At 36.6% G+C, this 23729-nt stretch overlaps 3 protein-coding genes across 4 annotated transcripts in view; 2 read left to right on the top strand and 1 right to left on the bottom strand.

Moving 5' to 3' along the window:
• The window catches only part of cfap299 (cilia and flagella associated protein 299), a 51070-nt gene extending 50235 nt beyond the window's left edge, over positions 1–835 (top strand). Inside the window, exon 6 of the mRNA XM_027138373.2 lies at positions 490–835. Coding sequence (XP_026994174.1) covers positions 490–588 — 99 coding nt within the window. The 3' untranslated portion in view covers positions 589–835. The remainder of the gene's footprint in view (positions 1–489) is intronic.
• Positions 836–1346: 511 nt separating this feature from the next.
• Positions 1347–6357, top strand: bmp3 (bone morphogenetic protein 3). Its single transcript, XM_027138372.2, has 3 exons — positions 1347–1897; positions 2628–3526; positions 4415–6357. The coding sequence occupies exons 1-3, from the start codon at positions 1654–1656 to the stop codon at positions 4604–4606; spliced, it is 1335 nt and encodes a 444-aa protein (XP_026994173.2). The 5' UTR covers positions 1347–1653; the 3' UTR covers positions 4607–6357.
• prkg2 (protein kinase cGMP-dependent 2) lies at positions 6133–21905 on the bottom strand. 2 transcript variants are annotated; one of them, XM_047818769.1, is made up of 19 exons: positions 21737–21905; positions 18469–18951; positions 17795–17961; positions 16994–17107; positions 16138–16243; positions 15485–15548; positions 13962–14039; positions 12879–12973; positions 12620–12688; positions 12440–12538; positions 11358–11502; positions 11081–11217; positions 10838–10927; positions 10616–10757; positions 10367–10530; positions 8965–9114; positions 8441–8503; positions 7577–7643; positions 6133–7321 (listed from the first exon to the last, which is right to left on the bottom strand). In XM_047818769.1, exons 2-19 carry the CDS (start codon positions 18942–18944, stop codon positions 7226–7228), a joined length of 2322 nt encoding a protein of 773 aa, XP_047674725.1. In that variant the 5' UTR covers positions 18945–18951; positions 21737–21905; the 3' UTR covers positions 6133–7225. The 2 variants fall into 2 exon arrangements, with proteins under 2 accessions (XP_047674725.1, XP_026994172.1); XM_027138371.2 differs by having other exon boundaries at positions 8965–9087; positions 21737–21904.
• Positions 21906–23729: the final 1824 nt, after the last annotated feature.

Genomic DNA, 23729 nt, shown 5'->3' with positions numbered 1-23729 from the left:
GAACCCAGCCCAGGCCCCTACTAGTCATGACCTCATTGTCCATATAGATGCATTCCTGTTGACAAAATGGCACATGAATAATTGTTTACATTTTTGCTTTAATTGTTGCAGTGACCCAATGTATGGTGGGTCTCTGATCATGCTACCCATTTAAGTGATTTTATATACATATGTATACATAATATATATATTTGTTTGTTTGTTTGTTTTGTATTTGTCTTATAGAGAGCAGACACATCTTCACAAGGGGGTCCTATAAAACTTGAATTTCAAAATGCTCCATGTCTCAAGTTGCTTTAAATGTTGTTTTTTTATTTTGTTTTGGTTTGGTTTGGGGTTTTTTTTTGTTGAAGAGGCAGAATTTATGTCATCCAATTTAATGCTAATGTTTATAGAAATCAGGAAATCTTATTAAAGTTTACTTTAATTTTGCAAGCTGTTTAATTAGGACTACTGTTCTAAAATTAAGAATTTTCTTTAACTCCGTAGGCACCACCTTGTGAACACTCCCCAAGAATATACCCAAGAAAGTCTGACATCTATTCACACGTTGCCATCTTTGACCATTATATCAAGTGTACAATCTGAAACACACTGTATTGTCTGCATTTATTCTAATATTGTATATATTACTACTGTGTGTAATGTCGATGCCGCTTTACTCCAAGTTCTCTCCAGTGGTCTGGAGGTCCTTGAGTTTTCTATTTTAGTATTAATAGTCTAATACTTAATATTGCTTTCTTAAATGGAACAAAAATCTCTGTAACATTTTCATGTTTTTTGAAAAAGCATTCCATGTTTTTCTTAATTAATAAATTGTATCTTTTGCACAGCATTACTGCATGTCATTTCATTGTATTACATACTTTATGCCTTGATCTATGGTATAATTTTCAATTTAAATTTCTTCCTACACATACCAAGCACATGTCTGTAAAAATCACCTTGCTGGATATCATGGAAAGAGAGAAGTGATCACTTCTTGCCCCACTGGTGCGGAAATACAGACACCAATAGTGATGTACTTAAGTCTCATCCATGACCCTGGTGTTTATGGATGGGACATGATGCCTTTAATGGCCGTATATGTATTGATATATGATTGATCATTTCCATTTATCATTCAGAAGTCTATAAAATAATATATGTTAAATTTCTAATTGTTTTTTCTCTTCCTTTTTAATTTCTTTCTCTCTTTCCCTCTGTCTGTCTCCCTGTCTGCATCTTTACTTCTTCACAATTTCTCTCTCTCTCTCTCTCTCTCTCTCTCTCTCTCTCTCTCTCTCTCTCTCTCTCTCCCCCCCCTCTCATTTTTCTGTTTCTCTATGGTTGTCCTGTGGATGAATCTAAGGTGAAGTACACCAGGGTTCTCCCCTAAGCCCTATAAATCTGCAGCCCATTCCGCTTGGCGCTCATATGAGAGCAGAGAGTGGACGCGATTGGCTGTCGCTTCAGCAGCGCAGTGTCCACGCACAAAACCCCGAGAGCGCACCAGACGCACCACACTCAACACACTTCTCACACACTTTCTTCATCGACACCATCACACTACAGCTTCGGGCTTTTCTTTTTCGCTCGTGTGATGATATCTTGTAGGAGAGTTAAGCACTCTTGACCAACATATCGTGTTCTAATAAAGCTTTCCCTGGCACCATGGATCGCCTGCTGGTTCTCCTTCTGGGATGGAGCTGCGTGTGTTCTGGATATTGTGCCATGCTGAAAGATCACTTCACAAGACTAACGAAGGATTTTGGACACAAAACGGACACGTATCAGTCGGAGAAGTCCGTACAGGATACAGTGTCTGAGCACATGCAGATGCTCTACAGCAAATATACGAGCGCGAGCTTTCCGCTCCGGGACGGAAACACGGTGCGCAGCTTCAAAGCGCACCCGGGTATGTCATTTCTCACAATCACCTGTTTTATTCTAAATTTAACAAAGAGATGTTGCATGAATTAATGGGACTAATTGTGATTAATCACTGTGAGCACAACAGCTATTAGACCACACGTTTAGTTTTTGCGCGAGCGCTGTTAGGGGAAATCCACCTGCTGAACTCGCACGACTTTGCATCAAATATTGAGCGCATACAATTTTCAGTCCTGTTAATGAATAGAACACATGGTGTAAAAAAGACTGAATTAGTAAGCTGAAGTGCTAGTATTCTTAATTGCAGTGCCATCTCCCTCGTATGACGTCAAACCCTGCGTGCACTTTGCGTCCCTGCAAATTATAGGGTGTAAAAATTTAAGACTGCGCACGTGTCAGCTGTAGAAAGTGTTCCTAGTTAAATATCCAGACCTCTTTCTAGTGTTACAGTTAATGTTGACTTAGAAGCATGGGAAATCGTGCTCATACGGTATCTATCAAACTCATTATGCACTAACTTGAAGAATGAACTCGGGTTCAAGTCAGACCTTGGTGGACCTTGAATATAGTGCGTAATCCTAGGTGTGAAAACAGTGTTCTTGTATACAGGGATGTCAATGATATACAAGACAGACCTGAAAGTTTGTCTGACAATAAATGCAAAATCTTTAGACCTAAATCAATATAAAGTACATAATAAAAAAACTTGGATATTTGTCAGATGACAAATGTAATAACCGTTTATCTCCATCCAGGTACCATCAACAACAAACAGCTTCAAATATTCAATTTAACATCCCTAACTAACTCAGAGGACGTTCTCTCAGCAACGCTGCACTATTATATGGGAGACTTTCTGAACAGCAGCCAAAGATGCTTGAAGTCTAAATCCTGTGCTCGTCATGGCATCAGGCGTCACAGCAACATTCACCTGAGGATCTGGAGCTTCGCCTCTGTGAATGACAGTACCAGAACCCTCGGACAGTTCCTCATTAACGTCTCCACAGTGTACAGAGACTTCATATCTTGGCAGTGGAGGGACATCACTCGTGTAGTCAATGAAGCAAAGCATCATGATGAGCTTCTCATCGGCATCGCTGTCGATTCACAAGGACAGCAACCATGGAAGAATCTCATGTCTGACCATTCGCCCTACATTCTGGTTTATGCAAACGACTCGGCTATCTCAGAGCCCGAAAGCGTGGTGTCCACTCTCCAGAGACACAAAGGGAGCTTAGTGCCTGGACTTCAGAAACTTAGACTACACAACCACAATAGCACTTTACCACACAGGACAAAGCGCTCAGCCAATATCCTTTTACCACTGCAGAACAACGAGCTCCCAGGTCCCGAATACCCGTATGAGATCCACACCTGGGATGAGACTAGCCCATATGACCCTGTTGAGGACAAGGCAGCCAAGCGATCTCGCAAGAAACCTCGCAAGAACCCAAGAGACAAAAACCCCCTTCTGCAGTTTGACGAGCAGACCATAAAGAAAGCAAGAAAAAAGCAATGGAACGAGCCAAAGAACTGCGCTCGCAGATATCTGAAGGTGGACTTCGCCGACATTGGCTGGAGTGAATGGATTATCTCTCCAAAGTCTTTTGATGCTTATTACTGTTCAGGATCCTGTCAGTTTCCAATGCCAAAGGTTTGTTTCTTTACATGTTAATCACCTCATTTTATGCATACTTAATTGATGTTCTTTTTATATTCCAGGTACCTTTTTTACTTGATTTTTTTATGTTAGGACAAAGTTCCTTACATTAGTCGATATAATGTTGAATTCTAACGCTTGCTATTTCAAATAAATCTTATGAGATCATAATCATCAGTGCATCAAGAATTGGTTCTCAAATATAAAACTTGTTTACACAAAGCAGGGCCGCACACATATGTCCGAATGGATAATCGGCTCCATCCAGTGGTCGGATGTCGAAAACCATCAGTAAAGGAACATTTCACTGTACAGATACACACAGTTATTATTTGTATCTGTGGCACTGTTTAAAAGTAAACCATACACTTTGAGTAAAAAAAAAACATTTGTATAAGCCAGTTTAAGAACCTTCAGTTGGTATGTGATTATATATCATGCAATATAAGGACCGAGGAGGATCATTAACAAGTTAAAAGCTTTTATCAGTAGTGCTGATGTGTTGGGATCCAGTAAATCTGGGAGTTCGGTATTAAAATCCAATTTAATGCCTTCTCACTAATGGCTTCTAGTTATCTTAGTGTGTCATCCATCTAATCGCCATGTGACCTTTCAGCTGTTACTTGTACGTTTCTTACTTTTTGGAATTCTGTATTAAATTGTATGTAACTTCCCAACATTTAGTACAAAATTAATGTCAGATAGTGTTTAAAGGTGAGTTTGGCAAAATTATTACTTTAGTGTATTCAAGTGCATTATACTGATTGAAAGTCATACTGAATATTCTACATTGTTCACATGCGTGACTAACAGCCATGCAGACAAGGATGTTCCTGAACATGTCTGTATAATCTGTATATGTCTCTAAACTTTACTCTGCAGTCCCTGAAACCTTCCAACCACGCCACCATCCAGAGCATCGTTCGAGCAGTCGGGGTTGTCCCTGGCATCCCAGAGCCCTGTTGCGTCCCTGAAAAGATGTCCTCACTCAGCATCCTTTTCTTCGACGAGGACAAGAACGTGGTCCTGAAGGTCTACCCGAACATGACAGTGGACTCCTGTGCCTGCCGATAATGTCTCGTGTTATCCGTTCACACACCAGACGCTGCCTGATCATCTGAGCTTCCTGTTTATCCCATTCCCATTTTGCACTGGATGAGAGACTACACCCCTGTAGCTACATGAAGATTTCTCCATTCTATTTCTAAGGACAACTGCAAATTTGTAAAGCTTCATGTCTGAATGAACTGTCTGGAAGTAAACCACAGATTTTGCAAAATTACTCACTCATCTGAACACAAGTCATTCTGTGACATGGCTGTTATGAACTTTTGAAGAGACTTTTTTCATTGGATGTGTAGATTTTTGTGTGTTGAGGATGTAGGGATGAACGATAATATGAAAATGTACAGGGTTTTTTCTCTTTCTTTCACTTTTAAGCTGTTACTATTACTTTACATTTACTGAACTCATAATCAATTTAATATTAACATTCTTATCTATTGCTGCTATATAAAGAGATATATTTTATTCCAACACCAAAATGGTTTTTTTATGAACTCAGTATGTCGACGATTTAATCAGTAGCATTGTAATGAGTGATTTAGTACAATACTCACAAGCACCATTTGCTGTAGTCTGTTCAAATAAGCTCCTTAAGAACATAAATTAGAATGATAAATAAGTAAAATGAATGAAGCAATATTTGTTTTTATAGTACAAATACTATATAGTACACAGACCACAATACTTGGCCACATGTAGCTTCTTTTCAGTCTGATCTCAGTCTGATCTCAGTCTGAACTCACTGACCAAGTGCCCTTGTTGACTTCATACTGTGTAATTCTACATGAACGTTAATGTGATCATGCATTTTTTTTTCCTGTAAATACCACAAAACCACTATTTTGGCTCAGAATATATTAACTTTGTGATTTATCAAGGTGTCACACAATTTACCCAAGTTTCAGAACAAATGCTTAGAAGCAAACCTCTGTTCGTCTGTTATTGTAAACGTCACATATTTTAGGGCCTCGCGTAATAAAGTTCACTATGTTTTTCTTTAAAATGTGGAATAAACTTCAATATGCCGAGTTACAAATAACATATAAAGTATACTAATTATAACACATACGAAAATATATCCAGGTCTATGTATTTGTATATAAGATATGGTTTTCTAAAAGTGCCTTCCAAAAAGATATCTTAAATATGATAAAATCAGTTCATTTGGCATTTATCTATAAAATTACCAACATATTTGTTCCTTCATTCTGTTCCTTTCTTTGACTTTTTATATTTACACAGAAAAATAATGCTAGTCTCTATTCAAATGCATGGTAATAAATGTATATTTTCCGACTGGACATTTTATACACATGCAACATATGCAGATTAAAGAAAAATATATGTAAAACTATCTTAATATATAACACACAAAAAAAATAAAAATGAAAAATACAGAGTGCTCCTTCAATAATTGTATAATATATTTTTTACAGAAAGGCTTCCTATACTATACTATGTAATCTATTGTGTAAATGATTTAGGTGTAAGGTTGTGCTTGTATAATAAGCTTCATAAGAAATTATATTTGTATATGGAAATGAGCTTTAAATGCATTTATTTATTTTCTGTATGTTACATATCCTGTCAGTTTTTTTTTTCTTTTGGGGCAAAGAAAGCCTTTAGTGAGATGGAGCCTTCACATGAATAATGTAAATGCGTTTATAGTTACTGACTGAAAGTTTGTTTCTGTTCATTTACCCCACCTGTAAAATTGCTTTTTTTAACAGGCCATAAATAAAGTTTTATTGTCCCACTGATCTGCTTTTATTATGAATTTTTATCTGTAATTTAAGTAACACTGTGGACTACATATCCAGAGGAAATACAAACCAGACAATCCCATAACAGAGCGTCCTAATATTAAGTAATAATGAACATTTATACTGTAGATGTGCACAAATCTTATTAGAATGTGGGTTTGGTCTCAAGTGCATGAGTAAGGTGAAACTTATATAGCACCTTCCAATCTCTACACACAGTTTCTCAGTGGTTATAAATATTTCACACAAATCCCTTTGAAAGACAAAAAATATCAGCAGCTGAGCTCATCTTCTGTGGTCAGACTCCAAAGCCACATCACTGGTGTTCACACCCACAATCGGTTTGTGAGTTCATGAGTTCGGCACTTGGCTCATCGCTGCTTCCAAAAGCAGCCACATCTCACCTTCTTGGTTCTCCAGGTCAAAAAAGGTAAATATTTTTTCTGGTTTCACATCATTTTCTTCGCTGTTCAAAGTCCGCAATTTAAACACAATAAAACCTCTTGGGCAAAGTACTTCTGAGAACTCTGTGGTATACTTGACCCAGCAGTTATAGTCAGTCCATCTCCGTAAACGGACAGATAAACAGGATGAAATTACGCAATACACTAATCAGGGTTACTAACATAATCCCCGGAATAACACTGGTCTAGTTCTTTTCAAATGCCACATTCCCAGCTGGTCCTTCCTCCTCCACATTGCCACCTACTCCAGCACAAATATGGCCTGCGCTCAAGGCTGTGCTTTGTCAGAGAATGTGCCATACGCTGGGTTTCTGCTGGCTTTGTGGTTGGGGGAAAAGGATGATGTAGGAGTTTTGACCTTGTTCACACTGAGGTATTTAAAGTAAGGGAAGGAAAGGTTGTTAAAAGTCCATGTCCCATCCAGAAAGTTCATCAGGGGGAATTTCATCGTCAGGTGGATAGTTGTCAAAGTAACTGTGGTCTGTCGGTCCTTTTAGCTAGAAAAAGAGCAAGATTAAGAGATATGTCTCTTTGAAATGCCTCTCTTTACCTGAATTACTGCTAAAGATTAAAACAGTGAACAGAGTTAAGATATGCAGGAAATTTCAATATGTTCGTTGTTTTGCTGTTAAATCAGAAGAGATCATTTACATCATTTAGTCTTTTAGAGACATTTTTCTCTAATACCTTTTTTGATTATAAGCTTAACGATCATCATATCGTTCTAGTCAGCAAGCTTTATCATCTCTTACCTCTCTTTTCAGTGGTGATGTCAAAGTTCTCTCTTTCAGGCCATTCCAGCTGAAGCCAGTAAACCACCTAATAATTAATAAGCACAGTGTATTTTAATACCACGTTACATTTCACGACCTGTCCTCGGAATTATATTAAATACTCAACACTGATTGCATGCAGAGTTAGTGTTTATCATAACAAACAATGCATAATGAAATATGTGGATGTCTGTCCAGGATCCTGTCTGAACTGGGAGGGGAAGAGAGGATATTTTTCTTGACTATTAGTGGACCATCCGCTACGCCTGGGGCTGTGCGTGGCAAATCAGATCAAGCCACAGATTGCAACAGAGATGAAGATCCATCTGCTTGACTTTATGGACCAATTGGATTAGAAATTCTCAGTGCAGCACCTTAGTTTACAACAATGACAAGACTAAGGAGATGCTCATCTAAGTTTTTTATATTCAAAAAGTCACATGTTAACTTTTATCATTTATCTGTGTTACAGAAAAACACAAAAATAGACAACTATGTAGAATTCAAAAGTTTGTTTTGTATTGACAGCATTGGCAGGTCAAAATTAGCTCATTGTTCATTATGTTAGCATTTGTGACCTCCCCTTTATAGTGAACTACAGAACAAGATACAATGCAAATAGAATTTGATTAAGATTAAAAAATAAAAATAAAAAAAAGCTAGAGGAACTGCAAATGAGCAGCAGATCCCAGCTTTCCCTGTGAGTCCAGACTCTTTAATTACAGTCTAAATCAAGTCTGGCTGGAGAGGTCAGGATGAAAAGCACAGTCTTCCAAAACTCCACAATAACACACTGTTCAACCTCCACCTGTACATGGGTCTGTTTGTGTGTGTTTCCTTCACCTGTGCTTCTTGATATCTGTTATTCCATTTTTCATATTCCCTAGACGCTCTGAAGGATTTTGCCTAAAGGGAAAAACAAAATGTTGAATAGTCTTGTTTATTTTATTTTTTTATAGTAATGATGGATTTAAAAAAAAAATTGTACCCTCTAAAAACTTGTAATTCAGTAATAACAGTGAAAGTTATTTTTTAGCCCTGTTTTTCTCCCAGTTTGCCAATTCTTATAATCTAGCTAGCTTAGTGTAACCCATACAGTAGGTGTTAGGTTTAGGGTTAAGTGCAACCAGCCCTCTTCCTCATACATCAGCTCACACATGCTTTTTAATGAGCAGTGTCTCTCTGTTTGACAGGGGAGAGAGTATGCCATCCCTCCCTCTCAGACAGCATGGCATGTTTCGCTCTATTTGATAATTGCGACATCATTTGATTCGAACTCCAGATTTGCTTAAATACACGTTTTTGTTTTCAGACAGGTATGTAGATAAGACAGTATGAAATGTCATAGTGGGACTTTCAGATCTTACTTGCAGAGCTTTCGAATGAGATCCCCAGGCCTTTTTGTGATCCTCTTTGGAAAGTCCATCTTCTCCATGCCTTTCAGAATGAAAGTGTATGTCATCATCTGGTCTGAGCCAGTGAAGGGAGGGCTGTGAGAGGAAGAGAGTTGAGCAAAACTACACAGGTTTGAGTACAGTCTCCTTTACAATCATCAATCATTAAAATCCTTTAATTAGCTCAGAAATGGATGCTGCACCAAATGAGGAGCGCTTTAGTAGTGTGTTTGTGCTCTCCAGTAAACGTTGCCAATAAACATTCATTCATTCAAAAGACTCCTTTTACCACAAAAGCAGCTAAAAATACATGTATTCTTTTTAGCATTTAACTGGGTTTTATTGTTCTTTTATGACACTGGACACCCTTGTTATATAATTTTATATTTATTATTGTTATATTTTTTTTTTACTGTTACGAATTATTGCACTGTTATTATTACTGCTTGCTTATTTTTGTTCTATTTTTGACTCCCTACTGTAGAGAATTATTTCCCTGTTTTTTACTTACACAGCATTTTGATCATTATATTAAATGTATGTAAGTAATGGTGCAATATAAATAGTGCTATTTATATCAGGTGTATAAAACTGCACATCATAAGTTTGTATGTTTGGAAAAATTGTGTTAAGCTAAACTAAGGGGTGGGGGCACGGTGACTCCAGGGTCGGGGTTCGATTTCTGCCTTGTGTGTGTGGAGTTTGCATGTTCTCCCCGTGCCTCGGGGGTTTCCTCCAGGTACTCCGGTTTCCTCCCCCGGTCCAAAGACATGCATGGTAGGTTGATTGGCATCTCTGGAAAATTGTCGAGTGTGTGTGTGTGTGTGTGTGTGTGTGTGTGTGTGTGTGTGTGTGTGTGTGTGTGTGTGTGTGTGTGTGTGTGTGTGTGTGTGTGTGTGTGTGTGTGTGTGCCCTGCAATGGGTTGGAACTCTGTCCAGGGTGTATCCTGCCTCAATGCCCGATGACCAAGGCACAGGCTCCCCGTGACCCGAGATTGTTTGGACAAGCGGTAGAAAATGAATGAATGAATGAATAAACTAATTGTTTTAAGATGAAAATCGTTCATTTTGTTGTTTATTTCTTCTCCTTTTCATGCACGGAAGTTCTTTTAATGGATTATTTGTTTGTGATCTGTGATTATTTTGGTCACTTAAACATAAAAGACACATCCATTTTCAAAAGATTTTGTTTTCCTCTATTAGACACGAAAATCTTTCCTTTCTGGTTCGGAATTAGACATGAAAATCTTTCCCTTCTGGTTCAGATACTTGGTAACTTAATAACACCTAAACAAGTTTTGTAGCTCTTCAGTGCAGACTATCTCATTTTCAGTCATGAATAAAGGAGCCAGTGGGATATTTTGTTGGTACAAACCTTCCAGTCAGAAGTTCAAAGATTAGGATTCCTAGAGACCAAAAGTCGACACTGAGGCCATGGCCTTTATTCAGAATGATCTCAGGTGCAACATACTCAGGGGTCCCACAGAACGTCCATGTCTTCTGGCCACATTTGATCTTCTTTGCAAAACCAAAGTCAACCTAACAGAGAAAAATTGACAATAGTGAACCATTCAGTGTTCCTAATGTTAATCAGCAAAAAATATCAGCAGCCCACTTTGTTTACCAGTTTTACATATCCATCTGAGTCTAACATAAGGTTCTCAGGCTTCAGGTCTCTGTAAATGATTCCTTTTTTGTGAAGATACTCAAACGCTTCGGTCACACAACCCACACAGAACTTGGCAGTGTTCTCGTCAAAGCTTCCTCTAAAAAAATATCAGTGATACAAGAAGTCAGTGAGAGTGAAAGATTGAAAGATCTTTACATTAGTTATATTGAAGCTAACCTGTCTCTCAGCAGACTCCAAACCTCTCCACCCAGACACGCCTCCAGCAACATGTACACAAACTTGCTGTCCCTAAATGTACGGTACATTCTAGAGAGAGGAATCATAAAAAATCATTTAATGTCATTGTGAAAAAGTGTACAAGATCATTTGTCAATATTATTCCTATAATATTCCTAAATATGTACAAATTTAGGTTTTTTTTTTTTTTTTATCTAAATAATTTTCAGACAATAAACATACTTGACAATAAATGGGGAGCTGGTCTCACTCAGTATTCTTCTCTCTGAATGAACGTGTTCTTCCTGTCTGTTGTCCACTATGTGACGCTTCTTAATACACTTCAGTGCAAAGGTCACATTCTCATTTTTCACTTTCACCTGGTAGAAGGCATACGCAAATGTTCAAATAAACCTGAACCAAAAGGATAAATATAGATACAGGAACACTAAACATAAAGCAGTATCCACTGAAATTGTGATAAACAGTCTGTATGGATATAAAACACCAATATGCTCACCAGTTCAACCCTTCCAAAGCCCCCTACTCCTAGAGTAGCGATGATCTCTAGGTTCCTGAAGGAAAGAGATGAAGTAGGGTCCTTCTCTTTGAGCTGCATCTGATCAATGGACAAGGGAGAGCTGGGAGTACTGCTTCCTGACCTCCTGCATAAAAGAAACAACACAAAAACCTGAGTAATATTTATCTGAGATCAAATATAAATGGATGCTATACCGGATGTTATGTCTATATATTATGTTGTATAAAGTAATTCTATATTTCCTCCCAACAGAAAAATATTCAAGTTATCATCACGTCAAGATTTGATAAAATTTCAAATGCTGATGATGACACAGTCATCCTTGGTCAGGGGTCCAGCAGAGCAAATCTGGCCTTTCTCAGTTGGTGGGAGGGATGACACGTTTTCTCTCCCCTACCAGTCACAGAGATGCTAGGCACTGATGGATGTCTGTAAGATGGAATATATGTGGAAGGATACTGTCTTTAATAGGAAAGATCTAACTGGTGGATGGCAATTAGCTGAGACTAAGTTAGTGAGAATATTATGGGTGTTAAAACATTTTTAGAATTCACTTAGAAGAAATCACACTTTGGTAGCAAGGTTTTAGAAATCTCTAATCAAACTGACTGTTTGAACCGATGTGTTGATTAAATTGGCTCATTAACCCATCAAAATTCCTCCTCCTTGTTTTGGTGAGATATGTTTAAGGTTAAGTTGGTCTATTATTTTATAGGTAGATTATAAACTGTATTTTGGACTGTTTTAAGAATCCAGTCACAGAGATATCTGACAGGATTTTCCAGACCGCCATACATTTATCACCTTTAAATATTAATACTCAGTCCCTGAGTGAATTATACAGCATATACATGTACATATAGCAATTAAAACTAGTTGTATGTATCTAATTATACCTACAAATAAATACTTCCTTATACATACATCATTATTTTATGCATACTGTATGTGCGTTCCCAAGCTGGGACACTCTACACTCTGTTGTATGTTTGTTCTTACATCTTGTTACAGCTGTGTATTTGAAAACATATGTTTATACTTGCATAATTTGACACACTCACTTTGCATTTCTCTTCTTGTCATCACGGGCTAAAGTCTCAACATAGCCTTGAAGATATTTCTTAAGTTCATCAAAGGTGCCAACAGTTTGTGTGAATGTTCTGGGAAGAGAATGATAAGAGTTATTAAAGAACAAAGTGAACCAGAACAAAGCCACAGACAAAGGGAAAAACGGTTCTTACTCCCTGTCAATGACGAGGCATTCAACACCATCCTCATCCGCTATGATATTAGCCGATCGGACGTCATCGCTGGAAAAAGGAGAAAATTACATTATGCCTGTAAATCTAACATAACCCTAGGGCTGTTTGAAATGTCATTCTGGCTTCACTAGAAAGAAGAATCGCTTTAATTAATCATTAATCATAAATGCAAACTGCTATCAGCAGCTAATATCTGCAAGCAATGTGTGTCCTAAGATTTTAAAGAGAAAAATATTACCTGATGAGGGCCTTTTCTCCAAAGTAATCACCTTTCTGTAAAGTATTGATGACCTGGGGTTCCTTGTGATCCTTAGTGCTTTGGGTAACTTTAATCTGAGAAGAATCACATTCATTATGACATTTGGAGAACATATGGCTCAGTCCACCATTTGTGGTGATTCACCAGACATAAGTGATGAATCGTGATCCATTAATACTAATTAATGAATCCCAGTGGAACACTGTTCTCCAATTATATGACCATATCCATATGTGAGGAAAGAACCATCCAGAATGCTGTAGATCATAACCTAATATTGTGTGATTTTATATCTAATGTTTAAACATTGTCGCAACACAAAAACCGGCATCATTTATTCATTAACCAACATTTCTGTAATTATATATCATATTTATTCCAAAGCCACTGTTCGGAACTTCCGGTTCTCTCCTCTTAGCCCATGATTAGACAGACAATTCCCTTTGTAAAGTGATCCATAGCTGACCCTCTTGACCTAATAGGCAGCTTTTTGGTGGCTAACACTAATGGGCTTATTCCCAACACGGTGTCTTGGACAGCGTGGCGACAGGCTGACGAGAAGCATCATTTCCGGCACTTAAATCGCTCTCAGAAAAAAAACATCTGTCTTCCCCATTGCAGTCAGAGTTGCAGCTATGGTGGGGGCCCATTGGGGGATCCATGACCGGGTAGCTCATGATAAACAGTTCCTGTTACTTCCCAGAGGAGACCTCTGTCTCTTAACCCTGCAGTGTCAGGTTACTGATTTATCTCTACATGCTCTACCTCCCACAGAAATGGAAATGCATTTCCTCTAGATCCCCAACATACCGGTATTGAGGGAATGTGACCACAGAAGAAGCCACTTTAGGGGTCGTGTTTTTGGGTGAAGAAGCTAGATTTTAGTTATAGAGTTTAATATTAAAAAGGAGGTTTGAAATATCAGGATTAGTTACAGAGTTTTCCCAAAATACAAGTTAAAACTAGTTCTAGCCAGGTCGAGATTATGTACAAACTGCTAACATCTGATAATCTAAAATCTGGATAATTATAAATCCAATATGTGTGCAGTGATACTTTTACCTTTCCGTTGGCAATGATGTAGAAAGTGTTTCCTTCCTCTCCCTCCCGGATGACATAGTCGCCTTTGTCATAATACTCCTAATGAGGAAATACAAAGAAGATCTTATTTAGCTATTGATTTCCCATTGAGTCAGTGCCATTGTGTTCATGTATGGATATTTTTATCTGAGAATACAAGAAGGTTGTAATCTTTCAATCAAAAATACACAATAAAAATATCTATGTATAAAAGATAGATATAAAAGTTAGTTAGTTAGTTAGTTAGTTAGTTAGTTAGTTAGTTAGTTAGTTAGTTAGTTAGTTAGTTAGTTAGTTCTAAATTGTAGTTATATGTATACAATGTTAGTTAGGTGTTAGGAAACAACAAAAAATGCATGTTTGGGTTTAACTGTATTTAAATATCATAAATGTTTCAGTACTTCTTTCTAAAAAATAACCCATTTTGTGTAATTGTTTGAAAATAAAATGCTGCCCTAAACAACAGGTTTTCCGTCCAGACGCTGCCCAGTACTGTCTGGAGGGTCACAGAATTGGGAGGAGTTTGAAGTTATCACATCCTTGGCAGTGAGTTGTTAAAAAGGAGAATTATTCCAGGAACAATAAATGTCTGTTTACACTATCACACTCAAACTAAATGACATCATCATTACTTAATACATGTTGGTCTCACTCTGAGGTGAAAGTGGACAGCATCCAAGTTTTACGTCAACGCCAATCATTTTTCATATTGCTAGCATATTTTGGGTGAACATTAGAGACCAGTTATAATTTCCAGTTCTAGTCCTTTTCTCAGGAGTGTGATTCCTATCAATTTACTCATGATCCATCCACGTGTCCTCCTGGCACGGCTCTACGGTCATTTCATCCAAGAAGTTCTTCAAGAGAGCACTGGACCTCTTTACACCAGGAAGTCCAAAACATTTGTCCAATCTAAGACTCTCTCAACACATTCCTTTCCTCAATGTTTAATGTTAGAGTTCCATATTATCTGCATTTCACAGTATGAAACATCTGCACCACTCTTGAGTTACATTGCTAACCGTCCCCCGGGAGGGAATTTAATCAACTCCATCAGAATGATTAAATAACAAAATTCTCCCATTCGAACCCATGGACACATGATCAAGAGGAATGTTCTTGAAGTATTTGCAGAAGGTAGGGAATGTGAATGTAGGTTATTTGACACAAATCTGACAAAGCCCACACTCTTTTAGAAACATTCGCTTTGGCCCCCTCAGAAAGATTTGAAATAAATCAGTCAGCAGCCCAAATCAGCTGTCCAACAAATCTTTAACAAAGCACAGACTGTGCCATGTTTCTACCCTCAACTTTCAAATCAGGAACACTTTACTTCTCCCAAGTCAAATAATTATGGCAACAATATGTCAAGTGATTATGATAACAATCTACCGGTCCAAGAGATGACAGACGTAACGCCTGCACTCTCCAACACAAAGGTCGATAGATGTGGAATTTTTGGTGTTCAGGAGAATACCAAGAATAAAGATAAGATCTTTACTTACCACCTCCAGGCAGTCAACAATCTTAGTCAGCTTGTCTTCTGGAAGATTGGCTAAAAGTGAAACACTGGAATAAAAGAGAAAATGAAGTGAATGAAAAGAAACTAAAACATATTTCAAGGGTGATACAGATTTTACTGCAAATAAAATCTGTGCTAATTGTTATAATAAGGATAATAAGGTACAGTTTTGTGTCTTAGATCCAAATTCCAGTTTTGTTTTCGATTTAATTTGTGTATTTAGAGTAAGAGAGATTGTTTCAAAGCATCTCCAGACTCAAAGGCACAGGCAAAGTTAACTTTTGCTAAGGAAATATACTATTTGTATACAATTTAAATATTATATTATTTATTTATAAACGCAGCTTTCAGCTGAGAAATTACTATACTCCATAGTTATTATAATCCATAGTTTTAAAGCATAAAACAACATGTCAACAATTATATTTTATATGTGTTTTCTTTGTGTATGTGAAGCGTCTTCCTACAAGTCTGACTATAAGATGTTAATGTTAAATAAAATAAGCTTATTTAATACAGAACTGCAATAAACGGTGCTGTTACAGAAAAATAATTAAAACCTTATGACCAATCAGATTTAAATTGTGATATTTTAAATGCATTAAATAGCTGAGGGTGAAATGTTTGGTATATCACCTTCTGAGGAAGTTGCGATGTTGCACGTGTCTTGCCTCAGAGGTCATTCGCATAATGTTGTGAAAGACCTCTCGGTCAAGAACCCAGGTTCTGACATTACTGGCCGCTGCAAGAACAACAAAACTGCAGGTAATGTGAGGGAACTGCCAGCGTGGTCCCGAGGCTTAGCCTCCACCTCAATGATGGAGACCAGATTAATATGTGGTGAAACAGTCACCAAAACACATCTACATCAAACAGAGCCATTTTACAAAGTGTTTACATTTTATTGCAGTTTGTCAAATCAAAGCAAAAGCTAGAAATGGAGGTTAAAATTTCCAATGTGAAGTTATGCTTATCCGCTTGAGCCAAGGCTTTCTAACAAATATTGGTATAATGCATCTATTTTCTGAGGTTGAACGCAGGAGGGACAGATGAGGTCAGAGTTTTTTATGATTAAGTTTATGATGCATTTTACAAAACATTAGGGAAAGTGTCTTGAGCCAAAAAAAATTACAATTTCGATATCCAAAGGCTTTGTGCTACAAAGAAAAAATTTGACAATGTCTAAACCTTAAAGATCCTCCAAGTGTGAGGTCACTATGTTTAGTTAACACACACATGAACTGCTAATCTAAAGAAGAGAAAACATTCAGGCTATTTTACTTTATTAAATTCTCCCGTATCTAAGCCCAGGACAAATTATTGTCATTATCCAACATCAGCACGTGTTTATTTGCATCATCCACTATTTTCATGTTACATTTATAACATGTGTGTTTATACTCCTAAAATGAGAACGGTTAATTATTAGTTTAATCTAGTTTCATATTTTCATTGTACTCCAAAATTCAAAACAGTTACAACAATACTTCACCTTTAACGGATGCAGTCCGGGTGCAGTTATATAAAATGGCTAATTCACCAAATGTTGTCCACACTGTGATCGACGTGAGCAGTTTATTGTTCTGATAGACATCCAGGTTGCCGTCTATAAGTACAAATAAGAACATGACATTAAAAGCTCTGATTAAGAACCACGATGTTTAATTTTCACAACTTTAATGCACACATTATTTATATGTATAGATTTTTCTCTTTTTAAATAAAAAAAATGCTTGATGTATAACTATGAATATTTTTATTAAAAAATCATCGTAAAAAACATTGTATTGTCCTCAAATGTAATTTTACAAAATGGTTAAAGAAACCTGTCATTTCTGATATGGTTTTCTGTGAGATGTTTAACATTTTGGAAGGAGTGTCCAGTGTTAGGACTTTGTAACACCTTGTCAGAGGTAAATTTTAGAGGTAAAAGTTTTTCCAAAATGGGAAGGTATTCACAATTTTCCGGTTTCTCTCCAAAATGACAATTTGTGTTTTTTTGTCACCTTAACTTCAAGATAAAGGTTAAAAAGAATCTGATCAGTAACGATGGCTCCAGTGATAACTGGAAGTAATTTGTCACACATGATGTAAGCTGTTATGACATCAGATATTAAGACAGTAATGATGATGATGTTAATAATGATGATGAAAACATGGCCCGGTTACACAGTAAAAGGTTAACTGGAATCTTTTGTCAGTATCATCCATAACATGTTTTTGGTGTAGCAAATTTGAACCAAATAAAAAATGTGTACTGTGTTTCCCGGTTATATTCCATATGGATTCTTACCTGCCAGCACAAACAGGTGATTCCCCGGCTCACCCTGTTTGATGACACACTCTCCTTGTTGGTATGTTTTCTCATACATGCATTCCACCATGTCTCTGAGCTGCTGTCCTTCCAGTCTCTTCAGATATCGGTTCTTATTCAAGGCATCTGTTAAGAGTTTCTTCACACTGACATAAGTAGAAAATAATCAGATAATGAGCTTTATTTAACTTCTCTTTAACATGAAATTGAACATGATATTAAATCTGTGTTGATCAAAAACATAGGAATTACATAAATACTGACATCTCAGCACCTCATATTAAATGTACTGGGTAAATGAGGCCAGATGATCAGTGCTCTCTGGGCACTGAACTGAGTAGGCAGATGTTTTTGCTTTATTTTTTAATTATTCAGGACAAACTAATTAGACAACACTTCAGAACCTTTCTTTCACTTATCAAATGCAACAGTTCTTCAATTGTCAATACCAGCATGAAGAATAGTTAATGAACCCCCAAACGGTATGATTTAATATAATGAGAGCTATCACAACATGGTCACTATGGAGATTACCATCTGAATGGCACGTCCTAATTAGTCATGTATAAAAGATGAGACGATTATTTTTCATAACACTACGTAACTAAAATATCTGCCTGACTGTATAGGTTATATTGCAGGTTTTTTCTGACCTTGGCTCTTTCCACACTCGTGCACTCTCAAAGTAGAACTTGGGCATGCTACTAGAGTCATATGTCCTGGATGATGGTTCTGCAGAAACTCCAGCTTTGGCTCCTTTTCTCTTGTTGAGTGTCTCTCGCAGCAGACCGCTGAGTCTCTGACTCGCCTCACTGGGCGAGTTCATGAGTTCCAAATCTCGCTGTTTCTTCAGAGCATCCTGTAGACTGCTGAGCTGGAGACACTTTGTTCTCAAAGCATCTGAGATGTCAGCAATGACTTGGTTATTCTGGACCAGCTGCTCTTCCAGCTGTTTGATCTGTAGCTGCTGGGCACACAGTTCTTCATCCTTCTTCTTCAGCTGACCCTCCAACTCTTCCACCTTTATTTTAAGGCGCTGAGGACCACCGCTTGACTCGGTGTTGAGCTTAGATTTTGCCGAGCCATTGACGTGTATGAAAGGATTCAGTTTGGCTGAGCTGTTTCCCATTCTGCTACTGCATTAAAGAAAACAATGGATATTTCTTACAGTTAACAATGCACTGCATTTCAGAAACACTAATGAGAAATACTAAAGGTTAATAAAAAAAGATTTTTGAGAATACTACTCCTACTGTATATCATGCTTTCTCTTCTATTATAGAAATTACAATTGTAAAGAAATCAACAGAGAAATGTTTTGAATTTAGTTTTTCCTCCTTCCATAACCACCACTTTATCTGAAACTTAGCATTGCATAATACATCCTTTTTTCTGATATAAACAGTATGACCAAGTTTATGGACACCTGATCACCGCACATGTTGAACTTCCCATTCCACATGTTCATGTTCATGTTTGCTGTTATAATAACCTCCACTCTTCTGGAAAGACTTTAAACAAGACTTTGGAACATGACTGTATTAGTGCATTAACAGCATTAGTGAGATATTACTCAGTATTATTATATACACTGCATGGCCAAAGGTATATGGGCACCTGACCATTTCAACCAATATGTGCTGTTAAAAATTCCTTTCCAATGTCAAAGGTATTCATATGAAGTCAGTCCCTGCTTTGCTTGTATAATAATCTCCACTCTTCTGGGAAGGATTTTCACTGGATATTGAAATGTGGCTGTGGGGATTTGTGTTAATTCAGGAACAAGACCATTAGTGAGATCAGATACTGATGTTGGGTGAGGAGACTTGAGAAACAGGCTGGGTTTCAGTTCATCACAAAGGTGTTTCAGTGGGGTTGAGATCAAGGCTCTGTGTAGGACGCTCAAGATTTTCCACTCCAACCTTGGCAAACCATGCCTTAATGGCATATTGTCATGCTGGAACAGGTCTAAACAAACCCTTAGCCATAGAATGTATATCAGTTTATGTGTCATTGGGATGTTCATTTCTGTTAAAAACATTAACTTAATTGTAAACACATGAAACCAAGTTGTATTTTTAAAACATTATTTTTTCCTATATTCAGATATTAATTGTTTCTATAGTATATCATTTGCATTTCTGTACAGTTTGTTTACACATCCCTTTGGGTTGTTTGGTTTTTCATGGTGAAATAAAGTTTTTGATTATAAAAAACAACAAAAGTCAAAAAAAATATATTAAGCATGTAAATTTATGCATATTTAATTCAAACAGACCTAATTGGCAAAATTAAACAGAACTTTTAAAAATAACTTTCTGTTAACATTAACTATCTGTACAGAGTATTACAGTACAGGCACTGACATTTGGGGTTATAATTTGTATGGTAATCCATGGGTGTGTTATTTTGTTGAATTTATGATTTGGTGGTTGCATTTGCATACTACACATCACAGCTCTGTTTGATGGTAAAGGTTATAGAGACATTTATTTATCTATTAATGAATGATCTCCCAAATGTGAAGTGGTACTGAGCAAGAGAGAGAGAGAGAGAGAGTGTTTGTGTGTGTGTGTGTGTGTGTGTGTGTGTGTGTGTGTGTGTGTGTGTGTGTGTGTGTGTGTGTGTGTGTGTGTGTGTGTGTGCGCACGTGTGTGTGTGTGCACGTGTGTGTGTGTGTGTGTGTGTGCGTGCTCGTGTGTGCACGTGTGTGTGTGTGTGTGTGTGTGTGTGAGAGAGAGAGAGAGAGACAGAGAGAGAGAGAGAGAGAGAGAGAGAGAGAGAGAGAGAGAGAGAGAGAGAGAGAGAGAGAGAGAGAGAGAAATTTAAATGTGATTCAGGACCCCATGATTCATCCTGCTCATCAATTATTCAGAAGCTATGATGCTATTCAATAGCTCCCTCACACACCATGTGTTTACAGTGTTGGTGGTGGTGGTCATGATGACTCTATTCTTTATTTTTTGTGTGACATTCATTGGTTGAATGGGCAAAATTTACACAAAACATTTATACAACAATGCTGGACATTATTCAGTTCATACTCCTACTCTCAGCCCAAAACTCTCAGTATAATTGAGCCTACAGTGTTTACAATAACAGACATGTGACTCATAGAACCGCCAACACACTATTATGGCATGCAAATGTACAATTTAGTCCCACTCAAAGGACTCTACTAAGATAACATTCCTACTATAAGACCATCACAGAATTCCTATGGAATTCCTCTGTAAAGATCATATACATGTTTGTCCTTTCCATCCAGTGTACATGACTACAACATGCATCAGTAGGTACATTTCACACATGTACTAAAAGTAGAGCTATATGAATTGTCCTTTTTTATAGTGAACAAAATATAAGTGTTAAGCAGTTAGACATTAACTGACACATTCAATACATACACTTCCTGTGTTTACTTCTCTAAACAGGACACAGCTAGTAGAAACTCACTGAAATAACGACTGATTCAAATTATTTTTAAATGATAATGACATGAATTAAATAGTGAATTGTTTAAAAAGTGGTGAATTCATTATTTATCTTTAATTAATACTCCTTTTTTGTTATAGAGTGTTTTTAAGTTAAATAAATCCAAGCATTATACGAACAGAAATGAGAAATGAGTTTACAATAAGGTATAGCAAAGTTCAGATGAAAATACTATACAATAATAACTACAATGTTATTGTATAACATTAATATTATCACTATAAAGTATTTTTACGAGGGTGATAAAATGTCATGAAAACATTATTAGAACAGAAAACGGATTCATTTTCTCGATTCCTCGCGATTTTACTCAGTAAAACTCCTCCCTAAACGATGCACCTGTTTTATTTGTTTTTTTTTTTTGTTTTTTTTATCACACTTCTGTTTACACGTCACAATTGTAACTCAGCACATTTATCAGCTCACCTGTGTGTGTTTAAGAGCCTCACCCAAGTCTCATTCGGAACCTGAAAGTGATGGGAAAAATCTGGAGACAATCCGAGTGATGATCCTCTGCGTCCGATTCAGTGCTGTGTGCACATCAGCTCCAAGTGTGTGTGTGTGTGTGTGTGTGTGTGTGTGTGTGTGTGTGTGTGTGTGTGTGTGTGTGTGTGTGTGTGTGTGTGTGTGTGCGTGCGTGCGTGTCTGTCTGCGTGTGTGTGCGCGCTTCACGCTTCACTGTTTAACCCGGAGGGTCTAACAAATCCTGATGGATGAATAATATTCCAACAGTATTAAAATGATGATGTTGTTGTTGTTGTTGATGATGATGATGATGATGATGATGATGATGATGATGATATTGACTTTTTTTTCTTCTTTTTTAACTATTTACATCTTATTAGATGAAGCTGGACCAAGGACACTTTAACATGCACATGTACATCAGAGGTCAGTGTGTTCAATTCTGTGATTAATACACACTGAACTATTTAAAATTAAATATTTCATGCTGTGAGCAAGAAATCATCCTCGAGTTTCCAAAATCCCCTCTGACCCCCTGACAAACTTACATAATCACCTGTTCAATATATAGACAGCAGACAGTGCGTCACTTATTCCATTATGTAAAGTGTCTAACTGATGCGTTCAGGGTTCATTTACATTCACTGAGTTATTGTTCAGCTGATATTTTTGCTTTGAAACGAATGTTGCAGTAAACTCTTCCCTTCTGCAAGTCATCCTCAGTATTGTATCATCATTGAAGCTATTTGGATTGATCTGTGTGCATTTAACTGGATCACAGCCAGAGTGTTACATTAGTGCAGCTACAGCGTCTGTCTGTAGAAATAATCAATAATTCAGTACGCAAATGTTACAGGAAAAAACGCATGACCCCAAATTCTATGCAGCTTTGATTTTAGCAAATATAAATATATAAATATAATAATATAATTTTTTTTAAATATAATGAGCTCTATGTACGTCCATTTTTATTTCTGCTCATTTTATTCTGTGTAGTTAGACAGAACTCTTCTTATTCTGATTACATTGTGTACATGTTACATGTTTCATCTGCCTCATATCAACTCTACAAATCCCAAATATCATATTATATTCTAATAATAATAATAATAATAATAATAATAATAATAATAATAATAATAATAATAATAATAATCTCAAGTGACTGCTTAAAATTGCCAAATATCAAATTTTATTTAAAAAAAAAATAAAAAAGAATAAAATTAAATTAAATTAAATTAAATTAAATTAAATTAAATAAAAATAAGCTCAAGTGACTGTTTAAAAGTTCCAATAGATGGAGACAAATCCTTTCTCTAGGGCTCTCCATTTCCTCGAGTCACTTTTAATACCAAATTTAGATTAAGAAAATCAAGAGAAAAGTGAAATATCCACCGCCGACTAAAAAAAAAGCCAATTAAAAGCCTTTAAAATATGGTTGTCAGATATGTTTTTGAAATGATTTAGCCAATAAAAATGTTAAAAAACCTAGAATAAGTATTCGATGTTGTGAAAGCTTTAACTGAGCTCTTTTGGAAAAAAAGACACAGTTTCAGTAATTTATTGACCTGATAATATTGGTATATTTTGCCACCTAGTGGAAAAACAAATACTATGTTTTATTATTTATAATTTGATTATGAATTCATTTGGTAGTCTAGTGCTGCTGTTTAAAGAGTCACTAACACAACCATATTTATTTATTTATTTATTTATTTATTTATTTGGTTCGTTTATGTATTTATTTGGTTATTAATATTGTTATTTATTTATTTATTTATTTATTTATTTATTTATTTATTTATTTATTTTTTTATGTTTGTTTGTTTGTTGGTTGGTTGGTTGGTTAATAACTGTCCAGTGTTAGGGATCTTTTTAAAATGTTACTGTTGGCTCAAAGAAGCTTAATAGGTGTTTTGATTGGTTTAACGGTACGTCAATCATATTTGGCTTT

This window comes from Tachysurus fulvidraco, chromosome 9 (assembly GCF_022655615.1).
Source record: "Tachysurus fulvidraco isolate hzauxx_2018 chromosome 9, HZAU_PFXX_2.0, whole genome shotgun sequence".
Classification (NCBI taxonomy): Eukaryota; Metazoa; Chordata; class Actinopteri; order Siluriformes; family Bagridae; genus Tachysurus; species Tachysurus fulvidraco.
This window is presented reverse-complemented; position numbering and strand designations above follow the sequence as displayed.

Coding starts and splice junctions, on each gene's coding strand:
- bmp3 (XM_027138372.2), top strand. CDS start 1,654: ATGGATCGCCTGCTGGTTCTCCTTCTGGGATGGAGCTGCGTGTGTTCT. Junction 1,898..2,627: donor CAGCTTCAAAGCGCACCCGG/GTATGTCATTTC, acceptor ATCTCCATCCAG/GTACCATCAACAACAAACAG. Junction 3,527..4,414: donor GTCAGTTTCCAATGCCAAAG/GTTTGTTTCTTT, acceptor TTTACTCTGCAG/TCCCTGAAACCTTCCAACCA.
- prkg2 (XM_047818769.1), bottom strand. CDS start 18,944: ATGGGAAACAGCTCAGCCAAACTGAATCCTTTCATACACGTCAATGGC. Junction 15,549..16,137: donor CATCGCAACTTCCTCAGAAG/GTGATATACCAA, acceptor CTTTTATTCCAG/TGTTTCACTTTTAGCCAATC. Junction 11,218..11,357: donor GCTTTGGAAGGGTTGAACTG/GTGAGCATATTG, acceptor GCCTTCTACCAG/GTGAAAGTGAAAAATGAGAA.